Source organism: Mchenga conophoros, linkage group LG5 (genome assembly GCF_057382185.1).
Source record: "Mchenga conophoros isolate Kocher_MC1m ecotype Shallow Benthic linkage group LG5, M_conophoros_male_GT1.1, whole genome shotgun sequence".
Lineage (NCBI taxonomy): Eukaryota > Metazoa > Chordata > Actinopteri > Cichliformes > Cichlidae > Mchenga > Mchenga conophoros.
In genome coordinates, this window is record NC_140530.1 from 13,759,562 (window position 1) to 13,778,067 (window position 18,506).

The following is an 18,506-nucleotide window of genomic DNA, read 5'->3' on the forward strand; positions in this document are numbered from 1 at the left end:
CGCCCCCCCCCCCCCCCCCCTTTTTTTTTTGTTCTGTCCATTTATGTGCTTGTTGTCTGTTTAACTCAAAAAAGGGAAAATCTTTTTCACAGGCATATTTCCCATTATGTTGGAAATGTAGCCATATTGAACAAGAATTGTCAAAATCTGGAACAGTCATAACTACATGGTACGTTTGCATTTATGGTAACTGTGAAAGCTTACCGTAACGCTAAACTGCTGCAGATGGCCTGCTGTTTCACGTGTAGATCAGTATTTTTCTCATGGTGTTGATTAATAAAATTCTGACACAGCAGACCCACACACTGTGGTACTCATGCCTAAAACAGTGCCTAAAGTGCCTGCAAAATACACGCTTTGTAGTTGAATGTCAACAAAAAAATATTAAATTTAACTGATTGCTCAATCAAGTTTGAACATCAAAAGCAAACTGATACACTTTTTACCAAAGCGTTTGCTTTTTGAACCAAAAATAAGACTATTATATACAACACAATAATCAATAGCAGTCATTTCTTGCTCCATGACCTATTGACTGTTCAGTGATCCATCCACGCTTCAAGAGAGTCTTTCACTCTTTACTTGCTGACTTTGCTCCCTTTGCACTGCGTTGGTTTATCATTCCAATACTGGATCCATGTCTTGAATATTTTGAATGTTCAGCAGCGCTGGCTTCTGTGTCACTTGTCAGTAGAGCTGATTTAATTACGCTAGCAGACACATATTCTCCATCAGCATAATCCTGTGTACCTGTAGTTTGTAGTGCTATAATGGAATGAGCAATGTGAAAACAATTTGTCATCTATCACCAGTAGTACAATGTCAGCGTCACTTTAACATCAGTATTTCTGCTTGTCACTTGTTTACCCAAAGTCTCTCCTGACACTGCACCCGCTCGGTCGCGCGCACACGCACATGCTTACGCTCATGTGTGCGTGCACATTCACATCAGGCATCCCTTAGTACTTTGTCTGAGCTACACCAACAGCCTACAGCCATGCTTACAGGGCATTTCCACTAGGAAGTCAAATCCCCTCTTCTCTCAGCTCACCTGGCAGCACGGAAAGAAAAAAAAAAAGGACGGCAGAAAACTTTTTAAATGTAAGAGCTGGGGAGCAACTTTGACGGAAAAAAGCGCATCAGGACACAAAGTGAAGGGGAAAGAGGCTTTAACAGGGTAGAAAGGAGATTTCATTTGCCGGGTTTTGGTTGTGTTGGCCTGTGAGTGGGGGGATTGATAGAGGATAGAAGGAGAGCGAGTGAAGAAGGTAGGTAGGAAGAAAAACAACACTGAATGAAGGAATGGAAGTAAGAGGGTGTAGCCGTGCGCCATAAAACGTCCCACTGCCTTTCCCAGGGCCAAGTCCTCGCTCTATTTCTAATGAACTCATTTATTCTGTTTTGCTGGATTTACCTTCACCAGCAACAAAAGACAGTCTCCTGGTCTGCCTGTCTGAATTCTCTGCTTCAGGGTTTGTTAAACATCTAGGTCTGTCCTATAGCCTGCCTGTGTTTATCTAGCTCTCGCCATAGGTCAAACACAGACTGTCCTAAACTGCCAAAGGCATCTCTAATTGGCATCTTCCTTCTAAAAACAATATTAATTACAAGCGACTGGTTACAGTAATTTGCTGGTGATGCATTTCTATGTAGCATGTGAAGCCAAACATAGTCCCTTCAAGATGGAAAGGCAGAATCCTTAAAAAATTTTTTTGTGAACCACATATTCTGGTCTGTGTCAAACAATAGCAACAAAGGCAAAAACATCAATCGGCAGCACACTTTGTGTGAACACAAAATCGCATTCTGGTTTTGGCCAAATATTTAATCTCTCCTCGTGTCTCTGTCTCTCCCTCCCTCTTTCTTTCTGAATAATATGCCACTGGGAAGTAAAAAAAAAGAAAAAAAGACTGAGAGCACGGATCCCCACTCCTCCGCTCTTCTTGACTGCACGTCTGTGATGTCATAATCACTCACATCAAAGGCTGTGCGCTCAACACGGCGACTGTCAGCTTCCCTGGAGGCGTCATTAAAAACGAACAGAGCAAACCGAGCCAGGCCTGACAGAAACGCATCAAAACTTCCTAAGACTCACACACACGCACACATATGCGTAGCTAATGCCGGCTACGCATCCATGTTCACGCTCACACGCAGGCATCGGGGAGCATGCACGTACTAATCAAAGCGTGTGACAGAGACAGACACATGCACACAACACACATATGTAATAATAAAATCATGTGTGCGCCAAGGGAAGAGCTCACATTGCTGATAAAACCCTCAGACTCGCATGCGCACACTACTACAAACTGAAAATCTGCATCTTCTCTGTGACAAAGTGAAAACTTCCTCATCCTGTCATGCAAAAATAGAAGTCGAGCATTCAGACGCGCATGTTTTGCTTCCAGCTGCATGTGCGTGTGAACAGCAGCGGCCGCAGCACGTGGACGGACATCTGTCGTAAAAGATGTGCTCTCTTGATATGCATTCACAATGCACTCCTGTTTCGCTGCCAGCCTGGGACTTAATGCAGAGTGTGCACATAAATGTAGAAAGAGTCTACATCTACCAGATTTTCATTCCTCTCTCCTTCTCTCCGTCTATCTCTCTACACACTTGCCCACACACATGGGCGCATGCACACGCACAGACACACACTCATTTACACAAACTGGAGAAAGGACTATAAATAGTATGCCTATGATGTGATGCCGTGTGGTTTATCCCTATGGGTTTGTGTATGTGTGACTGTCAAAGTGAAGAGAGAGGGAGGCAGTGAAAGGAGAGGGGGGGGGGGGGGTGGCAGATGAAAAAAAAGATCTTTAAGAGAAAGAAGTGTGGTGTATAGCCAGTGATAAGCACTACATGGCAGGCATGGCAAAGACAGAGTCTCCTCTTTGATCTGAAATAAATATAAGTCATTATATGCTAAAATGAGCATCTGTGTTTGTGTGCGACTGAATCCAAGACGTGTTTATGTAAGATTTCGCTTCTGGCTTGGCATGTCTTTTCTTGTGTGCGACTTACTCCTGGCAGGGTCTTCTGCTCGTGCAATGCATTCTGGGCTTTCAGGGCTGACTCTCTGGCACAGTAGGTGAGGAAGGCACAGCCTGAAATACAGCAAGAGAGAAAGACACAATTATGTTATGTGAACTGGGGACAGAGGAGAGACAGCTACGGGAGGGGGATGCACCAATCATCAGCAAATAGCTAAAAACAACACACACACACACACACACACACACACACACACACACACACACACACACACACACACGCACAACCACACGGAGTAAGCCTGCAGCCATAGCTCTGAAACTCTGTCTACATGGCCGCAGAGGGAATTTGTTCGTGCTTGTGTGTCCACAATAAACAGCATTTCGGTGACTGAACAAATTGAATATTTCTGCGACCGCGAATGCAATCCACTTGCATGCAGAAGGGAAATAAGTGGGACTAAAATTTGCGTGTGACGATTTGTGTATTCTGTTGCGCGAGAGCCACCATGCCCACATCAACACATCAAATCTGACTGAGCTTTCTCCCTGGCAGCCTGAAATAGCAGTTATCCATTCGTCCATCGCACTCTTCTGGCTGTTGTGACAGGGATAGACAGCCTGACAGCTTCTTTCTCTCTCTCTCTTACCCACCCTCCCTCTACTTTACTCCCTCCACTCTTCATTTCTCCATCTCCCTGCTCCATATGTTCCAAGACTACCCACAATCCTCGGTTTTGTTAGCACCTGGGCTGACATGTGGGGGTGGAGAGAAGATGGAGACGCAGGAGGCAAGGAAGAAGAAGCCGTGGGGGAACGTGCGCGCTGTTCCCTTGCCACCCCCCGCTGACAGTGAGGCACACACCACTGTCAGAGAGCTGACAAACTGTCAATCTACAGATCAAGCCTAATGATTCATGTGTTTGACAGATTAATAAAACGCTCACAGAGACAATTGCACAATAGGTTGATGCGCAATTTGAGCTCATACTGTACGCACAGGTATTTTGGGTGTTTGCTCACATCCAGGTTGTGGGAAAAATGTAAATATTCTTCATTTACACTCATTTCAGTCACAATCAGGGAAAGAACCAAATGTGCACAATTAGCCTTTGGACTTGTTGCATTACAATATCTGGGAATTTTCCAAAAAAGCGATTATAGAGGTATTCAAAATCATTATATCACAGCAGCAAGAAAATATTTCATAGTGCATATAATATATTTATTGTTATTGCTGTTTCCAATCTGTAAGAACAAAGGTACATAGTTTGTTTTGAGAACATCAGCACCTAAGTCTGAGATGATTATCATAGACCCCTACTTACAGACCAAAGACCAAAACACAGTGCATTTTAAATAATGCACCCCCTTCTCGAAGCTCTTTGTCCTTTTTAAATACTGGGGGCTATTTGTTGTTGAGGGTAACATCATGTACAGTATGTGGAAGGAGAGCAGCTTCCATCCTCTCTGCTCTGTGTCTTCAACCCCAGGTCGCCCTGATGGTGGGACCCCAGGGAGCTCTGCTTGTTGGTGTTTTTAATTAACGTGCCTCTCTCTCATTAGGCGAAGTGGGAGCTGGCCGCTGACAGCTTGGCTACCTCCTTGTCCTCTCCGGGCCTGTCGTGTTAGCACTACATGCCGTTGCTGTCCCAAAGGAAGGACACGCAAGCCTCTGATTCACACGTCTGACGCTCATTCACATGTTTGGAGCACAGTCACCTACAGCAATCAGCGTATTCAACATAGGAAGACGTACTCCTTTGGCTTACTTTAAGCAAGAACAGAAATGCAATGTTAAAAATGAATTTTTACTCACAAAATACACCTAAGTAGCAAAAGCTAAAATACTCATGATGACATTTTACATTAACATTTTTTAATTATTAGCAGTGTGTGAATATGTAACATTGCGATGCAGATATGGAGATTATTTCATATTTCAGCTAAACAGTTTGCTCCAGAGGTTCCCAGAAAGTTTTGACTGTTTCACACCCACAGTGATGAATTGCATTTACTGTATATAGAACAGAATGTGCAACATTAGAAGACAGGCTGCATAATGTTAGTTATGTATTTGTTTGCCTGCAAAGACACTTTGGCATGCAGAGTGGAGGAACTAGGTGATCTAATCACCAATAAAATACACCACTTAGTATTTTATTCCCAAACAAAAACAAAATGTAAATCTATTTTATTTATGAAATCATAATTTCCATCTATTCAAATGCACCTGCCTTCCCCACATTTTATAATCTACCCAATCACAACAGCAGATGTAACTCTGAGAGTAAAAGCAACCAAAGACATGCTGGATTACTACATATTAACCCGTGTGATCACTGTGCATTTTGTACATTAAAACTTAACCTGGAAATAGCTACATATTATAGCTGTCTCGTATTAAGTAGAGCATACTGTAATATAGAAGAAAATGAAAGATGTGCTAAGTACATTTATTTAGATCCACTCACGTATGAGAGATGGATGCTCTAACATGACTAAATACACAAACACATACGCATGCACGCCAACACACACATGAAAAGTGACAGTCAACAAATGTTCAATTTATCATCATTGTCACAAGTCAGATGCTGGCAGCAGCTCTAGTATCTGACTAAGATCCATATTGGCCCAGGAGAGAGAGATAAGCTGTTTGTTTCTGCTGTCAATGCTGCCAATTTGGTTTCCCATCACTTCAAATTCAAATCAACAGCAGCGCAGAGGGGGATCTGAGAGAATGTATGTGTGCGTGTGTGTGTGAGAGGAGAGGAGAGAGAGAGACGATGGAAGATGGAAAGAAGGGCAAAAAGAAAGAGGGGGAGGAGAACAGCAGAGAGGAAAAACAGAACAGCGAGGGATGCTCGGTAAGAGACGGAGAGGGAGAGAGAGTAGATAAGATCACCTAGCTTCTGTGAACACCATCCCCCTGTGTCCTACACTCGCTTCTTATCTCAACTGCAGCAGACACCCTAAAGGGACACACACCCACTGAGAGGGAGAGAAACAGAAAACGAGCGAGAGACAGCGAAAGAGGGAGGGAGGGAAAGAGAGAGAGAGAGAGAAATATGGGGAAGGAAATGAGAGAAGATGAAAGAAAGCAGCAGGGGAATGGTGGAGGCTGAATACTTTCTGGTGGAGGAAGAAGAAAGAAATCTGCCATCACCAGACCTTATTTAAACGACAGCTGTGTTGGACCACATGGAGCTTTGACCTTGTTGATTTGGAAAACCCAAATTTGATGAGCTGCCTTTGCCAATGGGTTGCCCAACAAGTTGCCAATGGGACTGATTCATTGTTTGTTTAAACATTCTGTTGTAAAAGATAACTCAACGAGGAGGGATCATTCATACCAAAGAACATTATCCTGTATATACATTATATACGAATCTAGAGGAGTTTAGCGATTAGATACCGATAATGCAACATAGCAGAGCGGTGTCCTGAACAAAAGTAGGAAATGGGACAGGACCCCAGAGTCTAGATGCTGGTGATGGAGCAGGGTAAGCAGATGGCTGATGGAGACTTCGTGTTACTCTCTGATTATCCAGGATGAGGTGGAGATGGAGCGGAATGCAAAGACAGTTGAAAGGCAGGAAGACAGAAGAGCTATGTGCAGAGAGAATAGGGATGGTGGACTGATCGTCTTGGATAAGAGGGCAAGAAAATCATTGGACCGCAAAGTTGCAGTGACTTTGACAGTAAAGTGGAAGTGGGAAAGTGGCAGTGAAGAGGAGAATTGCTCAAACATGTAATGCGCACATTTGAATGGAAACAGATTCTCCTTATTAAGCTAAGCTTCATTTCAATGACTGATGCCGAGTATCAAGTCAGGACTTTGGCTAACATTACCCCCGATTTGAAATGAGTGCTTCAATCCAACTTGTGTTATGCAAATCAGATATTTGATTTTTTTGGGTTATATTTTAGCTCATGAGGAGCTAAGTGCTGTAATCTGTTGCTAACTTTTTTTTAAATAGAAGGAATCCACACAACCTTTCCTGGTTTTGAGGATGTGGTATGTTACATGTAGACGTACATATGTTGCCATTTCATCCAATCTAACAGTTTACCTCGTTAGTAAGTAGCAACATAGATTTATCAGTTCACCAGTCCATTCTGATCCACTTATCTAATTCAGGGTCCCAGCTACTATAGACAACCACACCTATGGGCAATTTAGAATCACCAATTAACTCCACCAACTGTGTGTCTTTGGACTGTGAGAGCATGCCAGAGTAACTGGAGAGAACTCATGCGACATTGGAAGAACACGCAAACTCCACACAGAAAGGCTCAGGACAGATGGTGGATTTGAACCCAAGACCTTCTTGCTACGAGGCACCAGAGCTAACCTCCATGCTATAGCAATTCGAACAAATGTTAAACAAATACTAAAAATGTATCTATATGCTACTTCATTATTTATTTTTTAATAACTAAAGACTGTCGACATATTTAACGTGTAAACTGGGTGTAAAGGTAATTAAAACCCTCAGATTCCCAGAAACAATATAGCGACCGTGATCTCTGTGACATCCATGGCCCAGGTTGGGGACACACCATTCTTCAAATTCTCCTTTGAAACTAATTATAATCCTACTAAAATTAAAAGGACTAATGAATTAGTGCTCAGCACTGTTACCGGACACATGAATCACTTTTTACCAGCATACACTGCCTGATGCCACCCAAGACTAAAAAAACTTGAGGGACAATGTTATTGTACAGAGTTCTCTAATTATCTTCTGCCTATTAATTCAGGGATTGTAAAAGGCGGACATAAAAAGTTCCCTCCTCTCGCTCTCCCTCTCTCTCCCTCCTTTTATTCCCAGCTACAGATGAGGAGAAACTCCCAGTGATCATTTAAATATTTCAGAACAACTTGGTAAGAGCCTAAAAAGAGTCAATAGCATTAAAAAGCTTTATCCACGGCACAGCTGAAATCCCTGGAACTCTGCCTTGAAAAACTTTGGCATGAAACTTTGTTTGAGGCTGTCCAATTTCAGTCAGTCAATAGAAATCTCCACGTCTCCCCCTACCTCACTTCTGTTAGCACTTATCTTCACCTGAAAGGGTTGACCAAGGACAGACTTTGCTCAATAAACAGAGGAATGTTTTTTTTCTCCTTTTTAAAAGATTGACCTTAAGACAAGAACGTTCTGACTGGATTTCTGTGAGTGCTGAGGCTTAGATAACGCTCTTCAATTCACTCTTGAAATGGGTCAGAGTAAAGACAAAAATTCTTGACTTATTGTGTTCAGAGAAATGGCATATAAAGCCTTGGTCTTTTAGTCGTATGGTGAAAATGAGTAGTACTGAGTGCAAAAGTGGAATACTAATAAGTGTTATATTAAAAGAGTTTCTCAACGATACAGTTGCCCTTGTACTGCTTTAACTGGGACACTCGGTATGAGCCATACAATTGCTATTCAGTCTGTATCTGGTTTTCAAATGCAATAAAATTAAAAGAGTAAAGTTAATACTTGCAATGCAGAGGAAAAACACAGCTATTAAAACCATGTCTCTATAGCTATATTCCCATCTTATCTTTATTCGCTGCAGAATCATTCTCGCCATTTCTCTAATGCATATGTATACAGGGAAATGTTTAGGAGGACTTAAAGTGGCAGACTTGAGAAAAAAAGAAAAAAAAGTCACATATCTCCAAGTAAATCTGATATCGAAATGTAAAAGCCCAGACAAGCCCCCTCACTTTTGGTTCTGCGAGGAATAGTAATTCAATAAAGTGAGCAGCAGCCGCTCATATCCCCTTCACCTTTGCTGACCTTTCAGATCATTACTCACCAAGGAAGAAAGAGACAGAGGATAGAGGCTATTTTAGGGGACACAGCCAAGGTCTCCGGGAACACGCCAACTTTCTCCTGTATCGTCTTAAAATCTTTAATTGGCTGCTGTAATCGCTGATTAAATGAAAAAAAAAAAAGCACTTTGAAGCCCACAGTACGAGCTCAGAGAACAGAACTGAGTGTACGAGTGGAAAAAAATAACTCAGTTGCTCAAATCGAGCATCTTTTTTTTTCACTGCGTGAAAGAGGCCTTAAAAGTTCAGGAGTTGTTTCAGGGGACGAATGAATGTTGGTCTTGATTATGATATTATTTCAGCAGAGTGAGGCAGAACTAAGGGGCAGTGTTATGAAAGAGGAGGTGAATTCATTTGTAATAGAGTGTAATAGCAGTCTCAGCTCTCCCATAGGCAGCTATATGCAGATCCCTCAGCCCTCTCTTCGGGGGGAACTGGAAGAATCCATAATATAGAAACGCACAACAAGCGTACCACTGAGGGAAGCAGAGAGCAGGAATAGATAGAGCAAATGTTAATAACCAGGTGATGGATGAATCTCTGAGGGATGGCACTTCTGTACGTCTGTTATATTTTTTTCCATTCTTAAAAGTGCAGGACATAGTCATTTTGAACAATAAAGGGGACTCCGGTTGTAACTAAATTACTTTTGGAGATGAGGATATGAAGATCGTAAAATAAAAGTCATTATACTGTATTCTGTGTGAATACTAAGTTCTGATTGACTCGGGGTGTAAAATAAATTTTAATAACTGGGCATTTTCTGCAAAACTGTTAAATCATCAAGGCAAATCAAAGCTTGCTCATGGTTTGAATGTGAATTTTAAGCAGCACAGTGAAAAATACCCAGAATAAATTACTCCCAGATTGCCCTGAAAGATGTGGGAATAAAAACAACCTTATTTCAGATAATAGAAGCTTTGAAAACCAGGTAACTTTACATTTCAATGTGGTACCTTTAGGGGGATAATAAAGGGAGACAAAAACAATCGACATTACAGATTCATGCAAACTAAAAACGTTTTTCCCTCGATGCAACGTCGTTTTCAATGAGCGGGGTAGTGTTTTAGACTTCAGTAGAAGTCCCTACACATCTAAGCGGTATGACACTGTAGGAAAATGATTGGGATTGTCACTGTCATGGGACTTGTCAGCGTCTCCAAGGATACGCAGGAGAAGCAGCAGATGGGAGTCTGCCTTTTAACATCTGGTTAAGGTGGTTAAAGGGTTGTTTTCATGTGTTCTTTTTAGGGTTGAAGGCCATCTGATTTATAGCACCGACTCCTAATCTAACCTTTCTATGCTTCAATGCTTTTCTACTTTGGATATTAAAAAACAATGACAGTAAAGGAACAGTGAACAGCGATGCATCAGTATGTAATGAGCTGGGAGTAACGATGAGCTGACCTGATGCCTTCTAACATTACAACTAAAGATGAATAAAAAGCCTTTTTCATTTGTTTCTTTTGTTTTGATTGTGACATACATGCGTGAGAAACAATGAGAACTTTTAAATGGTTTGTGCTTGTGTTTGTGTGCGCGTAAGTCCCTGAAGACAACAAGTCCCATCTCTCGTCCTGCTTGCCAGAGTTGCCGTCTCTAAGCTGTGCTAATCGATCGGTGAAGGAGGAAAAAGGGCCAGCTTTAATGTGTTGCATGTGAAGGATTTAGTGGAGAGCACAGCCATTGAATCAATGGAGTAGAAAATGCATCATTAGGACAGTGTCAACTCCCTCTGCCCCCACAGACACACACACACACACACACACACACACACACACACACACACACACACACAGAGTTGCAACAACCCTCACTCAACCTCCACTCCCCCCCCTTATCCCGAGTGCACTGAAAACGTCCATATATTCATACAATCGCATGACGTGAGGCGTGCACAGAAAAAGCACGCATGTGATGCTTCAGCTCTCATAGCACAAAATAAAATACCTTCTTAAACAGCACTCACTCTGAGTGCATCCCATGAAACATGGATGCTCCAACACCCACTTGTATGAGCTTGTTAAAAGCTCCCCTGATGGCAAAACACAGACGTTAAATGTCCCAAAAATCCAGGCAGACGAATCACCTCACTCCCATCCTGCCGCTGCCATTTTGTCAGGAAATGTTTTGGGGGGGGGACTAATTTTAGCTTTTCATTATATGAATTATTAAAACTGCAGTGACTCCTATGACGAACTTAAAGTCTGAACCCGGACATACCAGGTCAGTCACTGTGGGAAATTTATTGAGGCAGAGACTAATAAAACAATGTGGGACAGATAACAAATGGGCATTTTTGAGCTCATGTTACTATAGTTCAATGTATTATATGGGAATATTATACTTTAGTCAGTGGAAAAACCTCTTAAGGAGTGTTTGGACTACTGTGGGACACCAAAACGCTCCTTCAAAAACAGCACTACACAGCAGTACAGGATTTATAGATGGTGATGGTGAATTTTTTGGTTTCTTGTGTATAAATACCATTAAGAGACAGACTATACCGGCCCAGTGTGTGTGACAGTTGTGTGCACAATGTTTTTTCATCATCTGTAGTCTGCTTTACTAAGAGATTTTGTTATGAAATGGTACTTGTAGGTTTTTCTTAGTTGGAAAAAACTGACAGTGAAACACGAACCATGAGTCACACCTGCTCACGCTGCACTCGCTTAATGGATCTAAAATTAACATGTTCAAAAGTTGCTGTGTGGATTTGAATGGGGATACTGACTGACTGAAATTAACTGAACATAAATTCAACATTCAAACTTCAGCAAAGTTTATTATGCTTTTTTCACAGACAGACAGACAGACAGACAGACAGATAGACAGATAGACAGACAGACAGATAGATAGATAGATAGATAGACAGATAGATAGATAGATAGATAGATAGATAGATAGATAGATAGATAGATAGATAGATAGATAGATAGATAGATAGATAGATAGATAGATAGATAGATAGATAGATAGATAGATAGATAGATAGATAGAGGGTCAACAGTCAGACAAGGACCAGGCAAAGCTGATTAATCAAGAATCCATCTCCGGATGAATCATGTATCACTAAGAAGACAAAGTGAATTCTGTCATGGGAGTGGTCCCATGTCTCATCCCCCTGGTAAAACACTTACAGGATAAAGACTCCCATTAATATTCCTCTGAGCTCCTCGCCACTCCACCTGCCTCTCTCTTCTCCTTTCCTCTCCCTGTCCTATTATCCTGCCTCAGCGGACATCCTGTCCTGTCCCGTCCGCCTTGCCAACCTGCAAGATGGAGATGAGAGGACGATCCAAATGCAGAAGGGGGAACATGAATCATTACACTTCCTGTTGTTGCACACCGTCCGGGGAAGGAAGAGAGAGGACGCCCCCGGGGCTCCGATTGATTCCGGAGACTTAATTGGGTTTATTAGCCAAGATGTTGGGCCCCGTGAGGAGGCTCCCAGAGGCCGCGGAGTTCCCCCCCTCCCCCCATCCCCATTCCCACTCTTCTGAAGGAGAAAGCCTGCGTAATTGTTTTCCCTCCATCTTCTGTGTCATTGTCAGATGGGTCCTGCGGGATTATTAGCAACCCCAGGTCCCTCAATAATTCATCCAGAGCTATTTATACACAGATGGAGAGTCCTCTAAAGTCTCCCCCAGTGAGATTATCTGACGCTTAGACAGACAGACAGAGAGAGGGAGAGCAATGAAGAGAAACCGGGCTACAAAGGGAAAAGCACGAGAGAGACAGAGAGAAAATGGGAGAGACGTACAAAGAGAGTAAGAAGGATGGAGAGAGGCAATCACAAAAAGAAATGCAAAGACGAGCAAAGCAAGTTTGACAGTGAGAATGAGAGACAGCAGTGGTTTAGGTAGGCACAATGACAATGATTCTGGTGTGCATTGAGTTTCAAGGTGAAACTCTCTGCTCTGCTTTGGCAAAGTGAACAAAAGCACTGTCCCGGGAATAGCATATCCTCACACAACACACATTAATGGCTTTTAATCTTCCCCCCTTTTTCCTTCATTTAACACAATTAAGATGTTTGCAAAGCTAACATGGACCACTAGTCGCTATAGGAAGGACAGATGAAAGACACTCAGGGATTTCCATATACAAAGTAAACACAGTTATCCATCCTTTCTAACGTGTCAGTGCGTAAGACCAACAAAACAGCAGCCAGCCATTTCTTAAATCACCTAATAATTCACTAACATAACATTAACACATTAGCATATTAACATTAGCGCATTAAACAGCTTCTAATCCCAAACAGATAGTGGCTGGGCTACACAAGGCTGCGCGACTGCTGGCTTTTAATAGCTTTGCAGATACCTGTGTCTTTCCGCCTGCAAGTTAAGGGGACATTTTGTTGTCGTCAGACTAATGAAGCCTTTGGCGCACAAAGTTGATTTTCAAAGTCCCTTTGTTGGCGCTCCAGCCGCAGATAATTATATATATTCATCCCCTTTGGCAGTCACTTTTATCCAGCTCATTTAGAAAGCTTGGCTTCCTCTTGGACAAATTGGGACATTGAAAGGCAGATTGGAGTGATAGTTTTTACATTTTGCATCGATGGCACATTAATCAGGGCAACTATGGCTATGGGAAAAGTCTCAAGCGCCCTCTGAAACACAAGCCATTTATCTGTAACAAATAGTATCGCCGTTAAAGCTACGCCTTTATCTAAATGCATTGTTTCATTCTGTATGAATATCTTCCGAAGTAAAATTCTAATTTCCCAAAACATGGGAGCTTAAACCTCTTCAACCTAAATCTAATAAACTGCAAATAAAATCTGGGTTTTGGAAATGGATTTGAAAGCCTAAAGCAGTACACACACACTGAGGTGTGTCAGCGAGAACATCACCTCAAAACATAACTGCATTTCTATGGATGCTGTGAACAGCAAATCTGCTCAGTGAACATTTTACATTTTGCTGTTTTCTTTTTAAGATAAGTTTCAAAATGTTTTCCCTTGTATAAAAAATATTAGACAGAATTCAGTATCTTTTACACATGAGAATAAAAAATGTTTGGATGGAAACGTTTTCAGAAAATGCCAATGCAAACTAATTTGGTCAAAGGAGCTTGCAACGAAAAGCGTCTGAAGCTCCTTTGACTACGATGACCTGGATGACTGAGAACCTTCACAGACAAACTAATTTGGTAACTTTTAATCAATGACTAACAATCAATGGTAAACTGAGTATGTCACTTACTTTTCATTGCTGTATACAATTAAATCATAATGAATAATAACACCTAGGTTTATAACACCTGCTTTAATGGACATAAAAATGATGTTGAGGAAATTCACATGACTGAACCTTTGTCTTATAAAAGGCATAAACTGTAACACTACAAATGACTAGTGAATATACTGTTTGGTAATTGTGAAATAACTGTTCACTTGAGTTCAGTTAACAGTTTACTATTTATTACTGATGGTTATTATGGATTTCTACCACTAGTTTGACATTTCTTCTAAACTACTGGGAAAGTTTTTGTTAGCTTTAGGTAAAGCCAATGCCAAATTAATTGCTGCTGCCCACTGCGTCCTTACAGTATTGATGAACAGTCTATAAAGTAAGAACACTTTTCTCTCTCTCTCTCTCTCTCTCTGCTACACACCCACACCCACACACACACACACACACACACACACACACTTCTGTTGCTCCGGGGAAAGCAAAGCTTATCAACTACCCAGTGCTCACACACTCTCACACACACACAGACTTCACTGTCTCTATCTATAAACCCCATGAAATCATTCCACACCAAGTGAAGCAGGCTATGTATAGGTTTGGCCAGGGTTCCATCTCCTGTTCTGTGATTAAAGGACCAAACTAATAGGCTCTGTCTCATTGGGAACCTGTGTGGGGCTGGGAGAGACCTCCGAAGCCATTAAATTGCAAATCTGTAATAATTTGCTGAAGGCTTTCTGTCCAGATCATTCCCTGGGCTGATTTGTGCATTGAGGTAGCGTTCTGAATGGCCAAGCACAAACCCAGCTGAGCCCACCAGCTAGCCAGCCAAGTTAGTCTACAAGGGGCCACGCTCCAGATGTGCATGTACACACACACACGCACGCACGCACGCACGCACGCACGCACGCACGCACGCACGCACGCACGCACACACACACACACGCACCATATTTACTTTGCAAGAACCACAATACAAAGTTTCACAGTCTTTTTCACTTAATTTGCACCAACAGTCTGCTTCTAATTAAAGCCAAATTAAATAAAGGCGTGAGCTAATACGCTTCATAAGTCCATGCAAGTTCAAACCTCCTTTTTGAGGTGCAGATTTGTGGAATGGAACCTTCTTAAAGACCATAAAAGATATTTTCTACATCAGCTTACATGTGATGAACACGAATGCTCGGTTATTTTTTCCAGGCAGCTATGTTTGACAGGGGGCTTTAGATTGCAGGCAAATCCCACGTCGCAGCTTGTTAACTTGTTATTTAACCCTATAACAACAAGTTACATATTTGATACCAGAGTTTTTGTGAGTTTTTGAGACCACTGTGATTTCTTTCCCCCTGAAAACCTTAAATAAATTGCACAATACACTTTTAAGCAGTAAGTTGCACAGAAGCAATAAGTTGCACAAATTTTACACAGTACAGCAAATACAGATTTCAACTAATTTTTCCATAAAGAAAGATCTGGTGGTTCTTCAGCTTTAACAGCTAGTCAGTTCCAAACTAAAATGAAACATCTGCATTACAAAAAAAAAAGGAAGAAGTTTGTAAATTTTTACTCTTGTTACTTTTGGCACTTGAACTTCTTTCAGAAAAAGAAAAAAAAAATCCTGGGTTGTCCAGGATTTCTGCTGCATGAGATGAAATGCATATTGCATTCAATTTTGATGCAACACAGCTGAAGCATGCCAGTGACAATAGAAAACCTCTGTAATGCAGTAAGGCAAGGCAAGGCAAGGCAAGGCAAGGCAAGGCAAGGCAAGGCAAGGCAAGGCAAGGCAAGGCAAGGCAAGTTTATTTGTATAGCACAATTCAACAACAAGGTGATTCAAAGTGCTTTACAGAGACATTAGAAACAAGAACAAATAAAAAGCATGATTTAAAATTGAATAAAACAAGCAAATAAACTAACTAACTAATTAACAAACAAACAAACAAACAACAGTATATAAAATCAAAACAGATAAAATCAGAACAGTAGATAAAATCAGTAGTTAAATGTAAGTTTTGAAATTTAAGCTTAAAGTGTGGATTTGGTGCTTTATTCAAATGCAGCTGAGAACAGGTGAGTCTTCAACCTGGATTTAAATAAACTGAGTGTTTCAGCTGATCTGAGGCTTTCTGGGAGTTTGTTCCAGATATAAGGAGCATAAAAGCTGAATGCAGCTTCTCCGTGTCTGGTTCTGACTCTGGGAACTGATAAAAGACCGGATCCAGATGACCTGAGGGATCTGGATGGTTCATACTGGGTCAGGAGGTCATTGATGTATTTTGGTCCTAAACCATTCAGAGCTTTATAGGCCAGCATCAGAACTTTAAAGTCTATCCTCTGACGGACAGGCAGCCAGTGTAAGGACCTCAGAGCTGGACTGATGTGGTCCACTTTTTTGGTCTTAGTGAGGACTCGAGCAGCAGAGTTCTGAATGAGCTGTAGTTGTCTGACTGATTTTTTAGGTAGACCTGTAAAGATGCTGTTACAGTAATCAAGCCTACTAAAGATGAATGCATGGACTAGTTTTTCCAGGTCCTGTTGAGACATCAGATCTTTTATCCTTGATATATTCTTGAGGTGATAGTAAGCTGACTTTGTTATTGTCTTAATGTGTTTTTCTAAGTTTAGGTCTGCATCCATCACTACACCCAAATTTCTCGCCTGGTTTGTGGTTTTTAGATGTATAGATTGAAGTTCTCTGGTGACCTGTAATCGTTTTTCTTTGGCGCCAAAGACTATTACCTCAGTTTTGTCTTTGTTTAGCTGGAGAAAATTGTGGCACAACCAGTCATTTATTTCCTCAATGCATTTACCAAGAGCCTGTACAGGGCCTCGGTCTCCTGGTGACATTGTGATATATATTTGTGTGTCATCTGCATAGCTATGATAGTTTATTTTGTTGTTGTTTATAATCTGTGCCAGTGGGAGCATGTAGATGTTAAACAGAAGGGGTCCCAAGATGGAACCTTGGGGAACTCCACATGTGATACTTGTCTGCTCAGATGTGAAGTTACCTATTGATACAAAGTATTTCCTGTTTTCTACGTATGTTTTGAACCAGTTTAGTACAGTTCCTGAAAGACCTGTCCAGTTCTCCAGTCGTTTGAGTAATATGTTGTGGTCAACTGTATCAAATGCTGCACTGAGATCCAGTAAAACTAGGACTGACATTTTTCCACTGTCTGTATTCAGACATATGTCATTAAACACTTTGGTCAGAGCGGTTTCAGTGCTGTGGTTCTGTCTAAAACCTGACTGGAAGGCATCGTAGCAGTTATTCTGTTTTAAGAAGTAACTGAGCTGTTGAGAAACTGCTTTTTCAATGATCTTACTTAAAAACGGGAGATTTGAGATCGGCCTGTAGTTGTTCATTTGTGTCTTGTCAAGATTGTCCTTTTTCAGTATAGGTTTGATTACAGCAGTTTTTAGTGATTCTGGAAACACACCTGATAATAAAGAAAAGTTGACGATCTGTAACAGGTCTGACTCTAAAGTCTTTGAGACCTTTTCAGTAAAAAGTTGTTTCTGTCCACAAGCGACCTACGCAGCTGCACCCTCACGTGAGCAACTTTAAATAGCAGTCAAGATCAAACTTCAAAAAGTAGCATGTGAGGAAAATCCACAAACAGACACACACACCACTGACAAGTATACAAGTCCAATTAACATGTTGTCAGAGATCATGCTAATATGGAGGGCACTTCCTTATTTACCCCTGGGGCACCTGGGCGCTGCAGGGGTCTAATTCTGCTCCCATCCCAGGAAGGTCATTCTCCCTTCTCAAGCCATGATGGCCACAGAGTAGTGCTTAAATCTGGTAAAATGCAGCCTATAAATTACAGCAGAGGACAGAGGGGTCAGAGCCTGGCATGGAACTGGGCCAGGAGCTATCAATCTGCCGGGGCCAGCGAGGGCGACATCTGTCTCTGGGACTCCCTCACTCTTTTTACTTCTATCTCTGCCTGTCGTTTCCCATCCCTGCTTTTCGGTCTTTTCTTTTCAGCCCCTTCCGTCTTCCCTTTCGTTCCTTTTTCTCACTCCGTGTCTGTCACTGAACAATCTCTCCATGCCTCCATTTTTAGACTGCACCTTCCTTTACAATCTCCGCTCTCCTTCTTTTATATCGCTCTGGCTCTTGATATTCTCTTTTTGTCTTTGTGTGCAGCCCCCCACCCAAGCGCTCTCCTCCATGGATCTCCCTTGCCTCTTTTCACGCATTCTCTTACATCATCCCTGTTTCAACATGTCTCTAATTCTGCTTCCCTCTCTCCTGCTCTCTCTCCCAGTCTCTCTCGCTCTCTCTGTCTAGAGCTCCTTGTCGTTTTACGCACTCTTGCACCATCTCCCTCTGCAGCGATATGTTTTGGTCTATCTGCTCTCCAACCAGCAGGACAGAATAAAGCCTTGATGTACTTTCCCTCAATGTGATGCCAATATCATTTGAATGGTAATATCTGATGGCAAAATGCACATTTTGGA

The 18,506-nt window shown here is 41.8% G+C and overlaps 1 protein-coding gene across 11 annotated transcripts in view; it reads right to left on the reverse strand.

Annotated features, from left to right (window-relative positions):
* celf4 (CUGBP, Elav-like family member 4) overlaps positions 1-18,506 on the reverse strand; it is a 90,697-nt gene that overhangs the window by 64,085 nt on the left and 8,106 nt on the right. For all 11 annotated transcript variants that reach the window (XM_085273462.1, XM_085273455.1, XM_085273460.1 and 8 more), the window contains exon 2: positions 3,031-3,113. In XM_085273462.1, coding sequence (XP_085129588.1) covers positions 3,031-3,113 — 83 coding nt within the window. The remainder of the gene's footprint in view (positions 1-3,030; positions 3,114-18,506) is intronic.